Consider the following 21,601-nt stretch of genomic DNA (forward strand, 5'->3'; position numbering starts at 1 on the left):
CCCCCCCCCCCCGCCCCTCTCGGGACTCCCGTCCGCCCCCCGCAGTCCCGCCCCTCCCCTCCCCTCCCCTCCCCTCCCCCCCTCCCCCCGCCGCCCCGGCCGCGGCCTGCCTGCAGGTGGCGCCGCGCTCCCGCATCCCGCATCCCGCATCCCGCATCCCGCATCCCGGGTCCCGCCGCGAGGCCGGAGGAGCTGGGCCGCCCGCCGCGGGGAAGGGGCGGGATCTGGCCCGGGCAAACCTCGCCCGCGGGCGGGGAAGGAACCCCTAGGGGCGGTCGCCGCTGGAAGCCCACGTTTTGCAGCTGGTCGGTTGGGTTTGCTCAGGCCCTGGCTGGCGGCCGCCCGCAGGGTCCGTCCAGGGTGGGCGCAGGAGCAGGAGCAGGAGCAGGGGCAGGGGACCCGCCCGGAGGTAGCCCTAGAGGCCGCGAGTCCCCGCTTAGAGCTGCGGCCCCGCGAGGTCAGGCCCCGGGCTGGACTTCATCCGCAAGGTGGGGATGACATTGGTGTCCCCGTCCCAGAGCTGAAGGAGCACCTGAGGCAACCCGGGCCCCTAAGGCCCAGCCTCCGCAGCAGGCCGCACCCCGCTGCACCCCCCCTGCACCCCGCTGCACCCCGCTGCACCCCGCTCCAGCCAGCACCCCAGGCCTGCCGCCCCATCCCCAGCCCAGCCCTGTGCCCGATGTGGGGCAGGGGGCAGGTGGGAAGGGGGAGGGGCCGGGGTGGACCCTGGGGTCGGAGCTGTTTGCTCCCATGACTAGCCTGCCTCTGTGTGCTCAGACCTGGCACAGCACCTCCTTCACAGTAGGGGCTCCCCCTCCGCCACCCCGAAGATGGAGACTGCTGTGCTCCTGTCGCCCAGACGTAACCCAGAGACGGAGAAAACTGCCAGGGACCCAGGCCCAGGGGACTGTTCCGTGGTGCCAAGGGGTGCCAGCGCCTTGAAGCCCGTCGAACCAGCGCGGTGCTTTTGACGTGTGCCTGCGGGAGGGCGTGGGGGGCACGGCAGGTCAGGAGAGCAGCCTGCAGCCAGCGCAGGGGCGAGACGGGTGGCGGGTGCACCAGCTGCTCCCCAAATGGTCATTCGCTTCCCTGCCTGCTCACAGACGGCTGCCTTCCTGGGCTTGTGACCGCTGTGGGGAGCTGGCCCCAAGCCCACAGTTAGGAAGACTCGTGGAATGAGCATCCCCTGAACATGCCTAATATAGGCATCCCAGGGCCCCGTGCTCCACTCTGCCCGTCACCCCGGAAAGCAGCTCTGGCTCATGCTCCGGGCAGCAGGGATGGTCAGGAGCACACCCTGGCCGAGGCCCGGCTTCCTTGGCCTGGCCCGCCGGGGCGGTGGGGAGCCCTCTCCCCAGGCTTGAGGCTTTCCCGCTCCCCGGACTTTCCACAGGTGTGAACCGGTCCTGGGGCCAACTCGGGACGGCATGTCCGGGGGCTCCTGGCGTCCTGCACGGGGCCCGGGACGAGCATCGGGAGCGGAGCGCCGTACAGAGATGGGCACAGGCGTTCACGACTAAAGGCTTGTATATATTATCAAAATCTTATGGAAAAACAGATACAGCTATTTATACAACAGCAGGCGGGTGTGAGGGAAACGTCTGCTTTGGCATCAAACCTTCAGGACCAGCTGCTGTCTCTCCCTCTCCTCGGGCCGGGGCCCAGTCCCCCCGGGCCAGCTGCCCCGCGTGGCGTCTGCTGAGCCCGGGGGGTGGGAGGGTATCCTCAGCCCCTCTTCCTTCTGCCCGTGGGCCCTCGTGCGCTCTCATCCTCCCCGTGGCGTCGCACACAGAGGGCCACGGGGCCCAGCAGCTTTGCCCCAAGGGCTCCTCAGAGGCCTGGATCCCGGCCCTGGAGGGCAGCGGGGCTGGGCTGGTTACGCGGTCCTGGCGGGACATCTTCCTGGGCCGCGGGCCGCGGGCCGCGGGCCTTTTGCAACTTGCCGGCTGCTCGGGCCCCGGGCAGGCCATCTTCTCAGTGACACGCTAAAAGGACTCTTCTTGTCCAGAAAGCTCAGCTCCGGGTAAAAAAGACATTTCAGGAGAGCCTCAGAGACAAGAAAAGGAAAGTGAGAAGAGAGAAGGCATCCTTCCTTGAGCGTGGCCGGGCCTCGTGCTCTCCCGTGGCAGAGTAGGGGCATCCACAGCAGGTCAGCCAGGGGTGGGGCGGGTGGGGTCTGTGCGGCCCTGGGAGGCGAGGCCGGGCAGCCTTGGCGTTGGCAGACGGTGCCCCCTGGCAGTCTGGTCCTACTGAAGCAGTTTGGGCACCTCCACCTGTAAGGGCAGGATAGAGGCGGTTCAGAGAGGAGCTCAGCGGGGGAGCCTCTGGGCTTCACTGCCCCCGCCCCCGCCCTGGGCCTTCTGGAAACCAGATGTGGAATGAATAAAGGAGGCTCCAGCCCGACCAGGCCCCTCGCTCGGCTGGAGAACTGGAGGCATCAGGTGACCGCTGCAGTTCTACTACAGGTGTCCTCCATCCCGTGGTGTCTGCCCCCAGCGGTGTCGCGGGGCAGGGTTAGCCGCCCCGGGCCGGTCCAGGGGCAGGTGACCGGCCTCTGCCGCCCGAGGTGGGGGAGCAAGGTGTCTAGGGGTGGCTTGTGGGGCCCCGGCGCTGAGCCGTCCCAGGGGAGGCCGTCCTGGGGGGGAACCTCCCGGAGACCTTGGGATACAGGGGTCTGCGGGGTGTGCCGGTCCTGAGAGGGAACTGGTCAAAGGGAGGTCGTTTTTGCTTTGGGGACAGAGGGCAGGGCCCGGGCGCATCCCCGACGTGCAGGCTGTTTCTCTGTGTCTGGGAGAAACCGGCTCAGCGGCAGGTGGAGAAGGGGGAGGCTGCGCGGGGGGGACTCCAGGGAGCCCTTCCAGGGAGCAGACGGGGCTGGGGGGTGACCCGGACCCCCCCACCCCCCCGCGACTACTTAACTTCTTGAGCTGCTTCAGGTTGCTGGAGCGGATGGCGGCCAGGAGCTGGTCGCGGGAGTTCTTCTCCTGGCCGGGCAGGGCCCTGTCGCCCATCTTCCTCTGGGTGGCCGGCGACAGCGAGTTCCTCAAGGTGTCGGGGAGGAGGGGCGGGGCCAGGGGCGGAGGGGGCGGCGGCGGGGCGGCGGGGGCGCCCCCGGTCTGGGGCGAGTTCTTGGGCGAGGCCTTGGGGGACGGCTGCGGGGAGGGTTTGGGGGAGCCCTTGGCCGGGCCGGCGCGCGGGGGCACCCCCAGCAGATCCTTCTTGCCGCCGCCGCCGGCCTCCTGCGCCTGCCGCTGCTCCTGGAGCCGCCGCTGCCGCTGCCTGTCCATGTTGCGGCTGAGCAGGTTGGTGACGGTCATCCGGGGCCCGGCCAGCTCGAAGTGGTAGCCCAGCTTGAGCAGCGTGGTGTTCTCCTTGAGCAGCTTGGCGATCTCCATCTCCGTCTTGCCGCCGCAGATGTGCCGCTGGTTGTGGAAGCGCAGCTCGGTGAGCGTGTCGTTCTGCAGGAGGGCCCGGAAGATGGCCAGGATGCCCTTGCCCGTGATGTGGTTCGAGTCCAGGTTCAGGCTGGTGATGGTCTTGTTGGCCTTGAGCATGATGGCGATGGCGAAGGCCACGTGGTCGTCGGCGCGCGTGTTGGCCAGGGCGAACAGCTTGACCGCCGTGTTGAACTCCAGCGCCTCGGCGAACCGGACCAGGATCTCGTTGGTGATGCAGTCCGAGTTGTTGACGTTCACCTCGGTCATCTCGGGGTCGTTGTTCTTCACCCTCTCCAGGGGCTCGTCAAATATGCTGGGAGCCGCGTCCTCGTCCTTGGCGGGCCCTTCCGAGGCCGTCGGGGGGGCCGCCGGGCCCGGTTTCTCCGCGGCGGCGGGGCTCGGGCTCTGCTCCCCGGGCCCCTCGGCGCGGACGGGCTCCTTCTTCGCCTTCTCTTCCTGCCTCTTGGCGTCGCCTCTTCTCATCCCCTCGTCCTCCGTCCTGGCATCTGCGCGCCGCCTCTCCCCCTCTCCCTTCCCGTCGCCCTCGCCCGGGCCCGGCTCCTTGTCCTCTCCCTTCCTGGCCCTGGCCCTGGCCGGCCCTGCGCTGCGGTCACCGGCCCTCTTCTCGTCCTCCCTCCTGGGGGCTGCTGCCCTGTCCTCCGCCTGCCCGTCCTTCGCGGCCTCCTTCCTGTCCACGGCGGCCCGGACCCGGCCCCGGTCGATCCCCCGGATGAGCTTCTCCTCCTTGGGCTTGTCTCCACCTTTGCCATCGGCTTCGTCCTTGTCTCTCGAGAAGCTCTTCTTTAAACCACCCCTCTTTGGCTCCTTCCCCAGGTCCGCGTCCCGCCTGGAGCCCAGGGGTTTTTTGCTGGCATCTCTGCCCCTTTCCTCTCCGTTCTTGGCATCTGCCTTGGTCTCCGCTTGCTTGCTTTCCTAAGAATTCAGAAAAGAAAAATAAACATGAAGAGCTGGCTACGGAGGGAGAGGAGTGAGCATGGGGACAAGTGCGGGGAGCATTTGCACCGCTGCCCCGGGGCCTCCGAAGGGCGACGTCCGCTGCGAACGCCTGGGAGGCCCAGGCTTCGAGCTGCGGGGGGCAGGCTGACCTCAGGGTCGCGGGGGGCAAAGGACCCCTGAGGAGGTGGTGACGGCTCCTTCCCCGGGGGGCCCTGCGACCCAGAGCTGCCCTTTTCTGTCGGGGAAGCTTCCAAGGGGCACCTTGCTGAGCCACGGTGGAACCCGAGGCAAAAGGAGAAATCACTAATACTGCCCCTTGTCTTTATTTGAAATTTTGAATCTTGGGTTGTCATGGATTTCTTCTTCTTCTGTTTTGTTTTGTTTTTTTTTGGCATTAAATTCCATTTTTAAAAATATCAGTCATCTCGATCACCAAGCTTTTCGGTGGCGCCGCACATTCTACGCGCTAGGCCAGTGCCTCACATGCCTCCCCTCGTGCTGGCCCCGCTTCCAAAGGGGAGGTGGGTCAGTGGTCCTCAGATGCTGGAATTTTACAGCGGACACCTTTTCAAAGGATTTAAAACAAAAAAAAAGTCGGCAGGGCCAACATAGGGCTGCCCACGTTTTATCTTAGCAGTTGAAGATACTTCTGCGTAAGGTCAACATAGCAGGATAAAGGACGTACCTTGACATCAAAACATCAAATAGGTGTAGCTTTTTTGAAAAGCCCCCTTCTTTTTTAGTAAAGACTTGGGTAAGGACCAGTGCGTCTCCGGGAGGAGCCCCGGAGTCCACTGAGTGAGCCAACCTCGGGAGGGAGGACTAGGATTCTGTGACCCCGCACGGAGCGACACTCCGACACATGACACACGAGACAGGCTTGACTTTCACATGCGACGCAGGCCACCCGCCACTTCCCTGGGGCCCTGTTCCTTCCTCCACGACGTTGCAGAGTCTGAGCCTTGTTTTCCTGCTCCGTCGGAGGAGCCGAAGAAGCATCAGGATCGCCTAAGATCCCACATGGAACTGTCCAACTACGATAGACACCCCCGAGCACCTGGGACCCCAAGCAGGGTCCATCCCTAAAGGTTTTTGTGTTTGGTTTTTAAGAGGAAGAGGAGTTTTCTCTCTTTCAGGAGTGCCTGGCTGGGGTGTGGGAAGAGGATGAGGAGGAGGAGGAGGAGCAGGAGGAGGAGGAGGGAGGAAAAGGAGAGACAGGATGGAGAGCTGGTTGGTTCTCTGGAAACAGTTTGTACCTGTACCACAAACACATGCCATTAGGGACCAGCCCCGGGGTTTATTTAGCAGCAAAAGTCCTTGGCTCCTCTGCTAGAATCACAACAGGCAGCCAAGGGGCACAGGGCCTGGTGAGGCAGGGCCGAGGAATGTGCCCCTTCCCTCCTCCTGCCCCACGGGGGCAGTTTGCACCGGGGGCCTCTGGGGTTTTCTGTGCAAAAGGGCGGAGGACGCCCTCTCGTGCTTTCTCTGCCCCCCAGAGGCCTGGGTGGACTCTTCAGACCATCCTTGCAGTGACGGTGCCCTTACTGCCCCGTGGTTGGAAAGGGAGCAGACGCTTGCAGTGTGCAAATGAACGAAGGACCCTGAGTGAGGAAACGCAAGGGTCGGCCCTTTAGGACGCTCCTGACGACAACGATGTCTGCCCACTGCTCAGCCCGGAAATTCGGGCCCACCCCGACCCCGGCTCACAGTGGGCTCATCTCCCATTCCATCCACTTGGGGAGCGTGGAGGTGAAAGGTGGGTGCCACCGCCCTCCGCCAGGTCAGCCCAAGCTCCAGCGGGCAGGCCCCCCGGGCAGGGGCTGCTGCCTCCCCTCCCCAGTGAGCGCCCCTGCGCATCCCTCAGCCCAGCTGCCCTTGGCACAGCTCCCACGCCGCCCACCAGCCGCGCCCACAGGGAGCCTGGGAAGCCCGACGGATGCTAACCTAACCAGCCGGTTCAGGAAAGCCTGGGTTTGGGGTCTGACCTCGCCCGTAGGGGTGGAGGCGCTCCTCTCCACCTGCCCAGGCACCTCCAGGTGCCCGCCCCCCTGCTGCCCCCAGGGCCTTGCTCGGCAGCTGCCTCCTCTCCCAGCAAACCCATCCCAGGCCAGACCAGTGCTCCCATTCAGAACCGTCCCCTGTTCTCCCATCACGACTCCTTCTCCAACATTTTAACCCTCGCTCTGCCCTGACACCCTAGATTCGGGCCTACCCCCTGGTGGTCCTCCAGGACGGGTCCCTACCCCCCCTAGGGCACTCCCCCTCACTGGGGTCCTAGCTGGCTGGCATCTGCCGTGTGTCCGTTCGAGGAGGTGTTGCAGCCCTTTAAAAAGAACCTAATGAAAAACAGGCGGGGCGGGGGCGGGGGAGCTGATTAATCATGGGTTTCCTCCAAATAGCCAGGAATGAGTGGGGCTGGGGCTTGTTGCAGCTCGTGCAGCCCCGAGAGCTCAGACGTTGCCTTAAAAGGAGAAGGAGCCCAGCGTCCTCCCAGGGCTGGGATTTCTGGTGAGCGAGCTCCTCAGCACATAGCAGAGCTGCCTCCTTCTTGCTTATCTGAGAGGGAGTCCAAGCCAACTTCGTTTGCTTCTAGAACTGGGGGTGCATCCTGGCGACCTCCGGAGGTTATTTTTGCTTGTCTTCCTGTCTCTAGGCCTCGCTCCGCTGTTCATCCCTTATAGCAAGAGGGGTTTAGGTCAGACAGAAGGAAGAACTTCCATAGAGCAAAGGTCCACAGGCCTCTAGGTGAGAGATCTGAGCAGCAATCATGGTTTTGCCCTCTGGGAAAAAAGCTTTAGGGTTAGGGGAAGGCCACGGGGGTGCTTTGGCAAGGCTCGGTGAAGGCAGGGGAACGGAGGGCATGAGCTCTGCCAGCCTCTGCCAGCCTGTGAGGTCGCAGGGACTGAGCCATCAGACAGGGGAGAGGCAGCTCCTTTCCCCCACCTGCTCCACTGGTTAGGATCCCACCTAAGTACCTTTGATAGTCACCCTGGGCCTCAGATACAACTTTCTCTCGAAGTCCCTAGAAAAGGAGAACGTGGGGGGCCCGAGTGACCCAGTGGTTGAGCGTCTGCCTTCAGCCCAGGGCGTGACCCCAGGTCCTGGGATCGAGTCCCACATCGGGCTCCCCGCAGGGAGCCTGCTTCTCCCTCTGCCTGGGTCCCTGCCTCTCTCTCTGGGTCTCTCATGAATAAGTAAATAGAATCTTTAAAAAAAGATAAAGAAGGGGATCCCTGGGTGGCTCAGCGGTTTGGCGCCTGCCTTTGGCCCAGGGCACGATCCTGGAGACCCGGGATCAAATCCCACGTCGGGCTCCCGGTGCATGGAGCCTGCTTCTCCCTCTGCCTGTGTCTCTGGCTGTGTCTCTGGCTCTGTCTCTCCTTCTATCTCTCAAGAATAAATAAATAAAATCTTAAAAAAAATTTTCAAAAAAAAGATAAAGAAAATGAGAACTCGCAGAGGGAAGGCCAGTCACCTTGTGTGCGGCCTCAGCCCTCAGCCCCCGCGGCCTGTTGGCTCCGGCACCACCAAGGCCCTGTCTCCCCTTCCTCGGAGCCATCGCCTGAGGCCTGTGCGAGGAGGAGAGTCCGCGGATCCCCCCAGGGGACGGCACCCACACGAGATGCGCCCGGGGATCCCTCCCCCACAGGACGCGGAAGGTGTGGGTCCGCTGCGCTCGCTCCAGCCTCCTGCCCGGATGCCAGGGTGACCTGCGACAGCCGCACCCGTCGCGGGGACCCCGCTGCCCTGAATCCAGGGGCGGGTGCTCCATCCCCGAGGCAGGTCCCGGCTCCTGCTGGGTTCCCGCGGGCCTGGTGAGGCGGCCAGCCCGGACCCTGGAGGCACAGGGCGCGAGCTCGAGCTCCCGGGACGCGCAGGGACTCGGGGTCTGCGGCCCTGCTCGCGGGGACCCTCTCCGGGCCTTGGCCCAAGTCCCCGGCGCCCCGAGCGAGGCCGCGGACCCGAGCGTGGTGGGAGCCGGCATTTTCCGCGTGGCTGTGCGCCGCGGCCCGCGGTCCGTCTCTCGTGGGCCAGGCTCTCCTTGGGAGGCGAGCGTCGGGGAGGCGGTGGCACCTCGGGCTCCCCAGCGCCCGCGCCAGCCCCTCAGCGGCTCCTTCCTGGCCCTGCCCGGGGCTCCCCTGCTGCCCCGCGGCCCCGGGGCCCTGGCCCCACTCCCCCCACCGCCCGAGAGCTGACTCGGGCATCTGTCTGCAGGGGGGCCGGGGTCCCCGGGAGAGCAGCCCCGTCACGCGGCGTGGGGGCCAGGCAGGTGCACCCGGGTGGCCTCCCGCCTCACCCGCCCCGAACGCCGCCTCTCTTCCCGCTTCCCACCCAGAAGGCCGAGGGGGCAGGAGCGCGGGCCGGCAAGGGCGCAGGGCCCGCTCCCCTTGGGGCTCGGCGGGCAGGACCCCTCCCCGGAGCCGCCGGGCCGCTCTGGCGACAGCTGGCTCTGTGCCCAGCGCGGGGCTTGAGCTCGTGCGCCCGAGGTCGTGCCGCTTGCTCCAACCTGAGCCGGCCCGGCCTCCTCAGCCCCCTTCGCGGTCCACCGAAGCAGAGTTGACACACGATGTCGCATTACTTGCGCGTGTGCACCCGGTGGCCTGACAATTGTGTGCGTCCCCCCAGCGGAGCCGCAGGTCCCTCCGGAGCTGCCGGGAGGACGGGATGGTCGGGAGGGTCGGGAGGGCGTCCCCCCGGGGGCGAGGGAGTCACGGCCTCGCGGGCCGCCGGCCTGTGTGCGAACCCCAACTGGGCCTCGGGGGGCTCGTGAGGCTAGCTGGCCGGGTCACGTGCCCGCCGTGAAGCCGTCGTCTGGGGCGCGAGGTGGGACGGACCACCCCGGGGCCCCAGGGTCTGGACAGAGAAGGCTCCCGGGGAGGCAGGCGGCCGGGGCCGCAGAGGCCTCCTCGCTCCTGCCCGAGGCCGGCTCAGCACTGACTTAGGAGAGTGAAAGTCAGCACGTGCCACGGCCCACGGGCCTGCCTTCCCCCCGGAAAGCTGCCCGGACCCCGCTGGGCCCCTGAAAGCTGCCCCGACCCCAGCTGGGTCGCTGGAAAGCTGCCCCGAGGGCCGAGGGCCAGAAGTGGGAAGCACCGGGTGGCTTGGGAAATCTCTCCCACCCCTCCCCATCCCATGGTGACAGAGGCAGGGGTGCTGGGGGATGGGGACAGGGGCCCGCGCCCCGGCGAGGACAAGCAGCCCTAGGGCCCTGCATGAGCTGGGGCCACGAAGGGCTGTCCGTTCTCCAGAGCCCCCCCCACGACCTGCCGGGCCCCCCGGGCTGGCTTCATTGGCCGGGAGGCATGTAGGGCACCCCCAGTGCAGCGCACCCACGGCGGGAGGCAGGGCGGCAGGGGGACCCGCGGTGTGTGCTGGGCCATGGGGCCGCTCGTGGCGGCGTCCCGTTGGGTGCCCCGTTCCCCACTGTCCCGTGTGGCACGCCGGGGCTCCCGTTCTGGCAGAGGCTCAGGGACAAGGCCCGGCACCTCCCAGAAACCCCCTTCCTGGGGTTATCCCGGTTCTGGCCCCTTCCCGATCATCCGGGCCGGCTCCCCTCCTGCAAAGCCCCCAGGGCGGGGAACACCGTCTCCACGGGCCCTGGCGGGATGGGTGCTGAGGCGTCCCCTCCCGCTCGTCCCCGTGGCTCTTCAGGGGCCTGTGGGGAAACCGGGCCCCCAGAGGCTGGGCTCAGGACGGAGGAAGGCAATGGGGAATGGGGGCAGCCTAGGGCTTTCCGCCTCCTTGGGTTCGCGTCGCTGGAGACATAATGTTGGGGGCGTCAGGGGCTTAGACACGAAGACGCCCCTGCACGCTCGCTGCTGCCCAAAGCTAGTGTGTGGCGGATCCCCTGGGAGACGGGCTCGAGGTGACGTTGCTAATTTGGGGCGGGGGTGGTACCTGCTGCAGGGGCTGCCGAGGAGGCCAGCACCCAGCACGGCGCCCGAGCATCACAGGGGCCCCGTCAATGCTTGCTGGGACCATGACGAGGTCCCCCAGCCCCAGATAACCTGCTCGGAGAATGTCAGGGTGGGCAGGTGTCAGGCTTGAAGGGAGCCGCTCCCCCAGGTGACCCCGGCAGGGCCCGTCAGCCCCGGGGGCCAGCGGAGGCCTCCGCCCCCTTCCGCTCCCAGCCTCAAATCCTGTGGGTTGACGGGGAGCTAATCCGCCCCCAGTAAACACGGCCGGGGACGCTGGAGGCCTGTGCCCCCGTGTCCCCCAACAGAACGTGGGCCAGAAAGGGCCTCCAGCCTGACCAGGGCTCCGAGGGGACGTGCGCACCTGGCAGGCTCTGGGCCCGGACGCCTCGGCTCAGGCAGTCACAGAGCTAAGGAAAGCTGCTCCCGGCGGGCATCCCGGGCGCCCGTCGCTGCCCCAGGCCCGCCCTGCCCGGGCTCTCCGGGACCAGCCCGCCGCACGTCAATCGACTCTTGGGGTGGCGGGCCCCCCAGACCCCCGGCGGGGTGTTCAGCAAGCGGGCCGGGGAAGGCGACCCCGACTCGGGCGTCCTTCTGCCCAGGGAAGAGGCGGCACCCCGACCCCGACGGAGCCCGTGTCACGGCTTGGAACCCCGTACTTCTCCAGGCCGCGTCCCCCATCCCTGGCGGCCGGTCCCCTGGACGAGTCAGGTTTAATCCTGTGCCCGAGTCCTCAGTCCTCAGCAGCTCTCGACACCTGCGCCCAACAGCAAAGCCACCCCCGGCTGCGTTGGCGAGGGCTCCTGGACGTGCCCTGGGCGGCCTTCGTGTGCGGGTGGACCCTCCTGTGGCCCTGGGCCGGCCGGGCGGCCTCGGGGCCCTCGGGGGTGGGGGGAGTAGGGGAGGCCGGGGGGGGGGGTGCCCGCGGCTGGCAGGAGCCAGGGCCTCCACCTGCGGCTCACGGTCTTCCTTCCCCCCTGCGCCCAACAGGTTCTTACCACGGTCGCGGGGACCATCACCTCACGATAGCATCTTAGGAATCAACCGTGGAAGGTTCACTCTGGGACGGTGTCCACGGGGGCGGCGATGGCTTCTGGGGTCAATGGTAACATTTTCTCCAGTTTGCAGATGTGTCATTCTTTTTTTTTTTTTTTTCCTTTAATTTAATTTTTCATGAGGCCCAGAGAGAGAGGCAGAGACACAGGCAAAGGGAGAAGCAGGCTCCATGCAGGGAGCTCGAGGTGGGACTCGATCCTGGGACCCCGGGGTCATGCCCTGAGACGAGGGCAGGTGCTCAACTGCTGAGCCACCCAGGCATCCCCCCCCCTTTTTTTTTAGCGTTTTATTTATTTATTCGACAGAGTGAGTGAGCCAGCGCACAGGCAGGGCAGCAGGAGAGGGGAGAAGCAGGCTCCCCGCTGAGTGGGGAGCCCCACGCGGCTCGACTCCAGGGCCCTGGGATGTCGACCTGAGCGGAAGGCAGACGCGTAACCCACTGAGGCCCCGGGCCGCCCGTGGCGTCCTTCCTAAACAAGTGCGTGGAGTCAAGCTTAGCTCTCGTGGGCTCTACAACATGCTCAAGCTCCGTGTTCCCCACTCCCCGCTGTCGGGCCCCGCGGGACGGACGCCGGGCTCCTGCCTGGCACTTCTGGCAAAGCACACGACGCAGACCTGACGTTTGCCACCGTCGCTTATACACGCCGAGGGGTGACAAGCGTGCGGGGTGCCGGGCTCAGCTCCGGGGATGCAGAGACGGCGAGGGTGGGTCTCCGGAGAGCGGCGACAGGCCGCCGGCGTCCCCTCGGCTGGCACGAGCAGGCCACGGGAGGGGCCCTGGCAGGGAGCGTCATGGTTCCCGCTGGAGCGGGGCTGAGGGGAAGGCAGCCTCGGGGGAGCTACGGTCAAGGTGCCAGACGGGGAGCCCCGAAGGGACGTGGGGGGCCGTGACTGCTGAAGCCTGCGGCGGGAGCTGGGCCTGCACACGGCAGCTGGCTGCTCGGGAGCGGGGCCACGTGGCTCAGCCCACCGGCCCCCACGGGGCTGGGGCAGTGCTCGGGGCCCACACTGCACTTGCAGCCCAGAGCCCGGCCCCACTGACGACGGTTCCTTGGGGGGCACCCGAGCTCGCCCCGGAGGAGGGGGAGTGTGGGAAGCCGGGAAGAGGCTTCCGTCCGCAGCGCCCCTGCTCCGCCCCATCCCCAGCCCGTCCTACGGGGATGTCCCTATGTCCCTCCACAGGGGGTTCTGCGCCTCCTCAGCTGCTCACCCCGAAACAATGGGGCGGTGCACGCGGCCTGTGCGAAGTCACCCCGATGCCCCAGGCCTGCCCTACGGTCCCAGCCTTCCTGCTATCACTGTGTCCCCTGGTCCCTCTCTCCCGGGGACTGTGGCCAGGAAGCCTTATTACTGCTGGGTCCCCAGCGGGTAGCACGGTGCCTGGTGCCCGGTAGGTGCCGGACAGGAAGGGAGGGAGGGAGGGTGGCCGGGCGGCCACCACCTGAAGCCAAGAGTTAGCCTGGGGATGGCGAGGGGCAGGAAAGCTTGTAGGCCAAGGAGCGCATAAGCGAGGGGTGAATAGAAACGACGTTATTGGAGGTTGACGTTGGAGGCGAACAGGGTGTCCCCCCTCCCCAGGGGCAGAGACAGAGTCAAGGCCGAGCGGCCAGGGGGCTCAGCGTCCGCTGTGGCCGTAGGTCCAGGTGTGTTACGTGTCCCCAGCCGCGCCTCCCGGTCCCGGGGGAGCTTGCCCCGCAGGGCCCGGGCGCCAGGCCGAGTCAGGGCCAGACAAGGGTGCGGGGTCACCGGGAGAATGGGTGCATGTGGGTCCACCCCGCTTCTGGGGGTGACGGCCCAGGACTGCCATTCGGGGGCGCCGCGGAGCATTGCTAGACCACGCACCCCGGGCCCAGGAGGCCGGGCCTGAGACAGCTTCCCCGACGGCCCCAGGGCCGCACGTGCCCTCTGCTCACTTTGAACCCTCCGCTGGCGGCCGTCCTGGCTCCCGGCCCCTTCCCTCCTGGGCCCGCGTCCAGAACAGGCCGGGCGGCACCAGGCTGGACCGCAGCGCGCACCCCTGCGCATGTTGCACCCCGGGGGCCGCCCCAGAAGGCCTGCGGGGCGGGGGCGCGCCTTGGCCGCAGCCTTGAGGATGTGAGAGCTGGAGGGAAGGAGGCGGGAGCCAGGAGGCGGCGAGCTCCAGGCCAGCTCCCGAGCCGCCTTCCGGTGACATTCCCTAAAGGAATGCAGCAAACAAGGGGGGGCGGCCTGGGGGCCAGAGGTGGGAAGCTGGGGGCGCGGGTGGGGGTGGGGGCGGCCACAGCCCGCTTCTCCTCCACCTTCCCCCCCAGGACGGGGTCGGTGTGCTGGCCTTAGGCTGGGAAGCTGCCCTCAGGACTGCCACCCACTCGCCGGTTCCTTTCACGACCCCCCTGGGCCCCCACCGGAATCACGACCTTTCAGGACAAGGCCACAGGCCCCCTTAGCCCGGTTCTCGTCCAGACTGAACTCCTGCCCAGTGTTACCGACCAAGTGGGGACGCCACGAAAGGTCCAGTCCAGGCTCCCGTCCCTTTTCAAGGCTGAGTACTACTCCGCTGCCTGTAAACCACACTTTGTCTTCGTGCACGGGGACGTGTGGGCTTGCCCCTTCCCGCTGTGGTGCGTGGGGCTGCTGTGAACAGAGTGCAAGTCCCCGCTTCCAGTTCTTCTGGGTCTCTGCCCGGAAGTGGCACAGCTGGAACGTGACCCAGATTCTGACCCCTCTGTGCCACCGCCTTGGCAGCCTCGCCTCCTAGCCCACCCGACGTGGGGACCACATTCTTGCAAGTGTCGTCCACCGGGGTCACGCCCACGGCCAAAGCCCCAACCCTGGACTTGGCTGACCCCATGCTGGCGCCGCCGGGCCACAGGGGGGCAAGCCGTCCCCCCGCCCGGGTGAGGCCTCGGCCTCGGCCTCCACTCCCGCGGCCTGGCCTCCTGGTCACGGCGCCGCCAAGCCCTGGCTCCAGAGTTGGAACACCAGGCTCCAGTCTCGGCCCGTCCCAAGGTTCTGAGCCTTCGGTGATGTGCGACGTGGGAGGCACCTGCAGCGGCGCCCGATGCACCTGGAGCCGGTGGTAAAAGCCACGCTCTGGTTTCCCCGAGCTACAGCTCACTCTCGCTCTCTCGCTCTCCTCCCACAGCATCAGATTGAGGCTCTCCGGTTCCGTCTGCGGTTCTCATCCCGCTCTCACCCTCAGCACATCCCCTCCCCTGCTCACTTCCCTGGAATCAACAGAACCCGACCTCCCGCCATCCCGTGTTCGTCTCCTTCCCCCGGTCCTGGGTCCTGGGTCCTGGGTCCTGGGGAGGACGCAGCGCTCTCCTGTCCCAGGCTCACCTGCCGTGGGCTCCGGCTCCCACGCTCTCCCGTGCTCCTCACATGCCCACGTCTCTCCCGGGTCAATCAGATCTGTGCCTCGACCCCACAGTCCTGCCGGGGGCTGCCCCCCGTCAATAGCCTTTTATTTCCAAACATCCCCCAAAGACATCTTACAAAATCCCGCCTCATTCCTGGATCCGACACAGTCGCCTCAGCCCCAGCGTTCCATGGAAATTAGTCTCATCAGATTTTACTGTGACCTTCTTATTGCCAAATCAGATTTAGATCTTGTATTTTTTTTATCTTACGTAATTGCTTGGGAATGCTTGGGAATCGGGTGCCTCTTAAATGTGGCTCTTCTTCGCTTTTGCTTTTAGGCCCTCTCCCTGGGTGACCTCACCTACCCAGATGGCACGAGTTGTGTCCTACGTTCTGATGTCTCCTGCAGCTGTATTCCCGGGCTGGCCACCACTGCAGATGGTCGGACCCTGGTATGCAGCTGTCTATCAACCATCCTGGCGTGGGCATCCCCACGGGTCTCGAAGGCTGAGCTCCCCCCCACTCCGGCTTCCCACTGCCGTGCCCATGTCTGCTCCAGTCCCGGCTTGGTGAATGGCTCCTCCAAACATCTCGTGGCTCAAATCAGAAACCCTGATGCAAGAGGATGGGAGGGGCATTTGGGGAAAGGCGATGTGGACCCCTCTGTACTCGGGCGCCCCTTCTCCTCCAACCCAAGGGGTCGCGGCGGGGGAGCCTGTGAAATCAAGCCCTTTTCAGTTTAATCCCCTTACCTCCCACACCCAGCCGATGTCGCCTCCTCCTCACCACGTGTCAGTCCCTCCTCTCAAGCTCACGTCCAGGTGGCCGTCGCCTCTCACTGGTGACTGCAGCCACCTTCATACGGGATTGCTGACCTTCTCCAGGACAGCCTTCACCCCCAGCCACAGTGACTCCGCTGAAGCACAGGTCTGTCAACAGCCTTCTTCACCGGACACCTTGCAGGGGTTGTCCTGCGCCCTCAGGATCACGTCTAGGCCCACAGGGCCCGGCCTCGCTGGCGGTCCTCACCGGGCCGCTGACTGTCCTCTCCCGGCCTTCCTCCCGGCACTGCCCCCCGGCCTGCTCCGTTCTCGTGGTTCTTGCAGGGAGCCAGTTCTTGGGCCTCTGCAGTGATGCCTTCACTACCTGGAAAGCTCATCCTTCCTCGTTTTTCCTGGTAAATTCTTACGCCGCTTCTTAACCTAGAGTGGCTTCCGCTTAGATCTTCAATTCACCTGGATTTTATTTTGGAGTATGACGTCAGACGGTAATCTGTTTTTGAAACAGGTATCTAATGTCTGCGTTACTTTTGTGGTCAGAAAAACAAAATTTAAAAGTTGTCTTTAAATAATTCAATTTGATAGAAAAAAAGAAAAAGAAAAACCAAGACCCCTCCGGCCGGTGGCAGGGAGAAGGCATGGAAGGGGTGGAAGGGCGCAGAGAGATGGGTGATGACTCCCCATCGTGCAGCCCAGCTGGGCTGGGCCAGGACCTGCCACGGAGCCTGACCCTTGCCTGGTTCTGTTCCAACGATTTCGAAGTTAGCCCCATGATAAATATTATGCCGAGCAGAAGGGCCAGAAGAGTCTCAGGCTCTGCGTCCGGCTCCAGTGTAAACATAAGCACGGCTCATTTTTACCTCCCAGGATGATCTCGGTGGGGCGGAGTGTGGCTAGGAGGACAGTGCATTTGGGAACATCTGATGCTACGTAGCTCAAGGCCCGGCTTCACGTGGGGAGCAAATGCCATGCACTGAAGTTTCTGCATTGCCCTTATAAGTGAATGGGAGGGAAGGAATATTCTGGAAAAGAGAGGGGCGTGCAAACTTGGGGGGTTGGGCTCTTGTACTAAATGCTTCACCAAACTGTGCCAGGGGGTATGGTGCTTCTTGACTGTTCTGAGTTTTCAAGGATGACGATTTTTTATGAAAGGGACAGAAAATAGGGGAGGAAGGTGGGATGGCGAGGAGTGGCTCCGAGCCTCCGAGCCTGGTCGGGGGCTCCTGGCCCGAGAAGAGCCAGGTACCGCGAGGCACCCGCGAGCAAGGAAGGGCAAAGAGTGTCGGCTTTTCACCGGGACCCTTTATCCTCCGGCTGAGGGTGGCTGCGTTTTCCTGCCGGTGGGAGAAGGTGGGAAGGGGGGCAGGGGTCAAGGCGAGGGGTCGCTGTGGGGCTCGTGCTGGCTTTGCAGGCAGCAGCCCCTGGGTCTCCATTTGGAGGACAGAAAGAAGCCAGGGCGTGAGGAGTCTTACTCTGGGTCTCCTCTGTGATGAGGGATCAGCTCCAGTGCTCTCTGCAGACCTTCGTGTTTTGCCAACTGGTCTGGTGACTCATACTGGGAAGCTTGTAGCAAACCCCATTTTTGGAGAAGCCGGGAAATCTCTTTGTAGAAACAAACAAGTGCCCTCAGCACTCGGCTCCCTGAAGTGCCTGCTCTCTGCTCCCTTACCTCATCCCGGCACAGATTAAAAACCCCAGCGAGTCTGCAAAACACTGTGGAGACCGACCTAAATGTAAGCTGTTTGTCCCGGAGCGCTGGGTCCCACTCAGTCCCAGGGGGCAGCGGGAGGAACATGCTGTCCTCCTGCCGCCCGGGGCCAGGAGCGCGGCCCTGGCTCGCGCCAGCCCCCTCCGGCCCGTCCTCGAGCGAGGAGGCCGCAGTTGCCTAATCATGCCTGGTTTCGGGAGCGGGTCTGGGGGTCTGCGGAGGGCTCTCCCGCCCCCCGTCAGGGGCCGTCCAGGGACCCAACAGCGCGCCCCCTGTTTCCGTTTTACACCAGGGCCTGCAAATTCCGTAGCCAGTGCTGGGCCTCGCGGACAGCAGGGGTCGCGGACGTCGGGGTACAGCAGAGGCCGGCCTTCCCGCTCCCCCAGCCCCGGCCCGGGCGGCCGTCGAGGGTCTCCCCCCCCGTCACATGTCCTGAACCCACCTTGCTGGGGCATCTCCCATCGGTCCCGCTGGGCTGCCCCCACTGCCGCCTCCCGGCTGGGCCCTGCCTCCCCCCTCCCAGCGCGGCCCCCACCGCCGTCCTCCGGGGCCCAGGCCTTGGAGGCCAACCCCCGGGCCTCGTATCATTCATGGATAGTTCCGTGTGTATCATTAAAAGACAGAAAAAGCTGTTTCACGAAGCTGTGCCACCACTGCCTGGCCTGAGGACGGGAGCAGTCCTTGAGGGGGGGACACCCTCCCCGCCCCGCTCTTCCGCCCTCACTCCCCTGTCCCACCGACGGCGCCTGCAGAGGGCCTTGCGCTTGGGAAGCACCTGCTGGAGAGCCTCCCTCCCACCCGTGTCCCCACCACACGGGTCGTGCTCGTCCCCGTGACCCGGAGCCTGGTGCCGCCCAGGAAGCCAAGCCTCCTTGTCTCCTAAAGGTGCTGTGCAAAGCCCTGCGGCTCCCGTGGCCCCGGGCTCCTGGGCAGCAGAGCCGCCTTCTGCTCCGGGGCACTGGGTGCGGGGAGGCTCGCGGCCTCCCCGGAGGAGGCTGCCCTTCTCCAGGCTGAGGGTTCCATCCTTATGCTGAGCCCGTCATTCTGGTCTGACTAGAACTTTCCGGGGAATCTTGGTCCTGCTGCTTCAAAGTTGAGTCCCTCTCCGGTTCAGATCATTGGCAGCGACGGTGGGCGTCCCTTCTAGGCCGTCATGCCCGCCGGCCGGGCCAGAGCGGAGGACAGAGCTCCCTGGGGGCCACCACACCCCCCACCCTCCAGCCCACGTCTGGCCATCCCAGCCGCTACGCTATTACTCAGCATCCTGAAGCCTTGGAGGGGACAAGAGTGTGGAAAGGGAGAGGACTCGTGGCCTCCGTGCTCCCTCCACTCCCTGCCGACTCCTCCTGGGGACTGTGACCCTGGCACAATGATACACTGTGAGCCACCATGTCCCAGGTTTCAGACACTTGCTAGTTGTTCTGGAAACTTCCTCCTTTCGTGCTGCAGGGTCATTACAACCCCCAAACGCGGCTCCCTCCCAGCAGCTGAGGCCTGAGGGGGCACAGGTTCTTTGTGGCCCAGGCCACATTGAGGGGAAACAGCCTGAGCTGAGTGTTCAGCTGAATCTTTAAGCTCCAGGACACCTGGAGGCTGGGGCTGGTCATGCTACTGGGGGAGGGGGGAGGGAAGTCAAATGTGGGAGGAGGAGAGGCAGCAAATAAGGTGCCGATCCATGAAGTCAGGGACGTCAACAGTACAGGCCCCGGTGCATACACAGTGGGAGGCGAGAGCCTGCCGGAGGTGAGGGCACAGCTTCAGAGGAGGTCACTTGGGCGCGGGCGACGAGGGAGGGACTTCCTCAGCAGAGGGAACAGGATGGGGAAAGCGTGCGGTTCTTGGAGCACACACGCCCAGGGATGGCTGGGAAGTCCTTCGTGCCCGGAGGGATGCTGAGGAGCGGTGGTGAGAGACCGGAACGGCTCCCTGAGCCGGGCCACGGGAGACTTTGTGCATCCCGCCGCGGGACGTGGCTTCACCAGTGGGCAATGGGGAAGCGTACAGACTCCTGACCAGAGAAGTGGCCCTCGGATTTGTGTTTGAGAAAGATAAGCCTGGCAGCTGTTTGGAGAAGGGAGCTGAGGGCCGGAGAAGCAGGAGGGGAAGAGACCAGGTAGGAGGCTATCACGAAGCCCAGGCAGGAAGTGATGAGATCCTGGACCACGGCTGAGCAGGGAGCACAAGGAAGAGGAGGTGAATTCTCTAGACCCTTCTGGGGCTCCAGGTCATGATGCAGAGGCGGGGAACGGCAGGAAGAGGGGAGGATTGTCAAGACTCGCCGGCCAGGTAGATGGCGATGCTTATAACCACAACAAGGAACACGGAGGGGAAGGTGAGGACGGGAATCGAGATGACGACTTGTTGCGGCGACAACAAAACTTAAATGCCTAACACGTGGGCATCAATAAGGATCTTAGGGTCAGGAAAGAGACCTGGGCTTGAGCTGTGGATTTGGGAGTCGTAGGTGTGTAAGTAACAACCAAAATCACCAAGAGGAAAGGATTTAAAGAATAGGGGCAGGGAGGGGTGCCTGGGGGGCTCAGCAGTCAAGCGTCTGTTGTTGGCTCAGGGCGTGACCCTGGGGTCCCAGGATCGAGTCCTGCATCCGGCCCCTGCACGGAGCCTGCTTCTCCCTCTGCCTGTGTCTCTGCCTCTCTCTCTCTCTCTCTTTCTGCATCTCTCTTGAATAAATAAATAAAATCTTAAGAAAAAAAAGGAATAGGACATGGAGACTGGCACATTATTCAATGAAATACAACTTCTATCCTTTGAGGTCAACAAAACCATAATGAGATACACTTCAGGCCAACGAGGCTGGCTATAATAATAATTAAAAAAAACAGACAATAATGTGTGGTAGGGAGGATCTGGAGAAAATGGAGCTCCGTACATTGCTGGTGGGAATGCAAAATGGTGTAGCAGCCTTCAAAACCAGTTTGGCAGTTTCTCAAAAAGTGAAATACAGAGTTTTCATATGACCCAGCAAATTCACGCCTGTGTATAAACCCAAGAGAATCGTGAACATAGGTCCACGCAAAACTTACACGCAAACGTCCATGGCAACGTGATTCATAATAACCAAAAGTAAAAAAAATAATAATAATAACCAAAAGTGGAAACCACCCAAATACCCACCAGCTCCTGAGTGGATCACCAACGTGTGGCCTCCACGAAGGAATGGTACTCAGCCGTGAGAAAGAATGTCGCTGCGACACGGATGACTCTTGAAAGATACCGTATGAAAGATACCCCCAGGCTCCAAAGACCACATTCTGTGTGACTCCATTTCTACAAAATGTCCAGAATAAGCAAGACCATGGAGACAGAAAGCAGATACGTGGATGCAGGGCCTGTGCAGGGAGAGAGGAACTGGCGAGTCATTGCTCATGGGTCTGGCGTGGTGAAAATGTTCTGAGTTAGGTAGTGGTGCTGACTGCACAACTTCGTGAATATACTAAAAAACTACCGAATTGCACACTTTATTGTCATTAACGTTGTTATTTAATTTTTTATTTTACTATTTTTTTAAAGATTTATTTATTTGAGAGAGAGAGAATGTGGGGGGGAGGGACAGAGGGGGAGAGAGAGAATCTCAAGCAGACTTCCCACCGAGCGCACGGCCTGACATGGGGCTCGAGCTCATGCCCCGTGAGATCATGACCTGAGCTGAAATCAAGAGTCGGATGCTCAGCTGGCTGAGCCACCGGGCACCCCTGAGATTTTATTTTAAGTAATCTCTACACCGAACGTGGGGCTGAAACTCATAACCCCGAGATCAAGAGTGACATGCTCCACAGGCTGAGCCAGCCAGGCGCCCCTGAATCGCACACTTTAAAAGGGTGAATTTTTGTGGCATGTGAGTAATATCTTAATAAAAACAATTTTAAGGTAATGAAGAGAGATTTTAGTCTTAATTACACAATGATAGAAGGGTTATGCTAAACAAAATCTCACTTTACATACTATCTTGTTTTGCTTTTTTTTTGGGGGGGGGGTTTATTTATTTATTCACGAGAGACCCAGAGAGAGAGGCAGAGACACAGGCAGAGGGAGAAGCAGGCTCCATGCACGGAGCCCGACATGGGACTCAATCCCGGGACTCTGGGGTCACGCCTTGGGCCGAAGGCAGATGCTTGACCACTGAGCCCCCCAGGCACCCCTTGTTTTACTTTCTAAAGGATAACAAATAAAGAACTCAAAGTGTAAAAAGGAAAACAAACAAAAACCCCCAAAAAACCTATATGCCGGAGACCACAGTTGGAACCACTGCATTGTAGACGGGCACCATCCAGCCGAAATATAACCTGAGCTATATAATCAATTTTAAACGTTCTAAGGTAAAAAGAAACAAGTGAAACTAACTTAAAGTTTTGAAAACTGTATCTTTTCAATATATAATCAATATAA

General features: G+C 63.1%; 1 protein-coding gene across 1 annotated transcript in view; it reads right to left on the bottom strand.

Annotated features, from left to right (window-relative positions):
- Positions 1 to 1,509: 1,509 nt before the first annotated feature.
- Positions 1,510 to 21,601, bottom strand: part of LMOD1 (leiomodin 1) — a 35,545-nt gene continuing 15,453 nt past the window's right edge. Inside the window, exons 2-3 of the mRNA XM_041750126.1 lie at positions 2,919 to 4,370; positions 1,510 to 2,273 (exon numbers count right to left, since the gene is read on the bottom strand). Of these exons, the coding sequence (XP_041606060.1) occupies positions 2,247 to 2,273; positions 2,919 to 4,370 (1,479 nt within the window). The 3' untranslated portion in view covers positions 1,510 to 2,246. The remainder of the gene's footprint in view (positions 2,274 to 2,918; positions 4,371 to 21,601) is intronic.

Source organism: Vulpes lagopus, chromosome 1, assembly GCF_018345385.1.
Source record: "Vulpes lagopus strain Blue_001 chromosome 1, ASM1834538v1, whole genome shotgun sequence".
NCBI classification, from domain to species: domain Eukaryota; kingdom Metazoa; phylum Chordata; class Mammalia; order Carnivora; family Canidae; genus Vulpes; species Vulpes lagopus.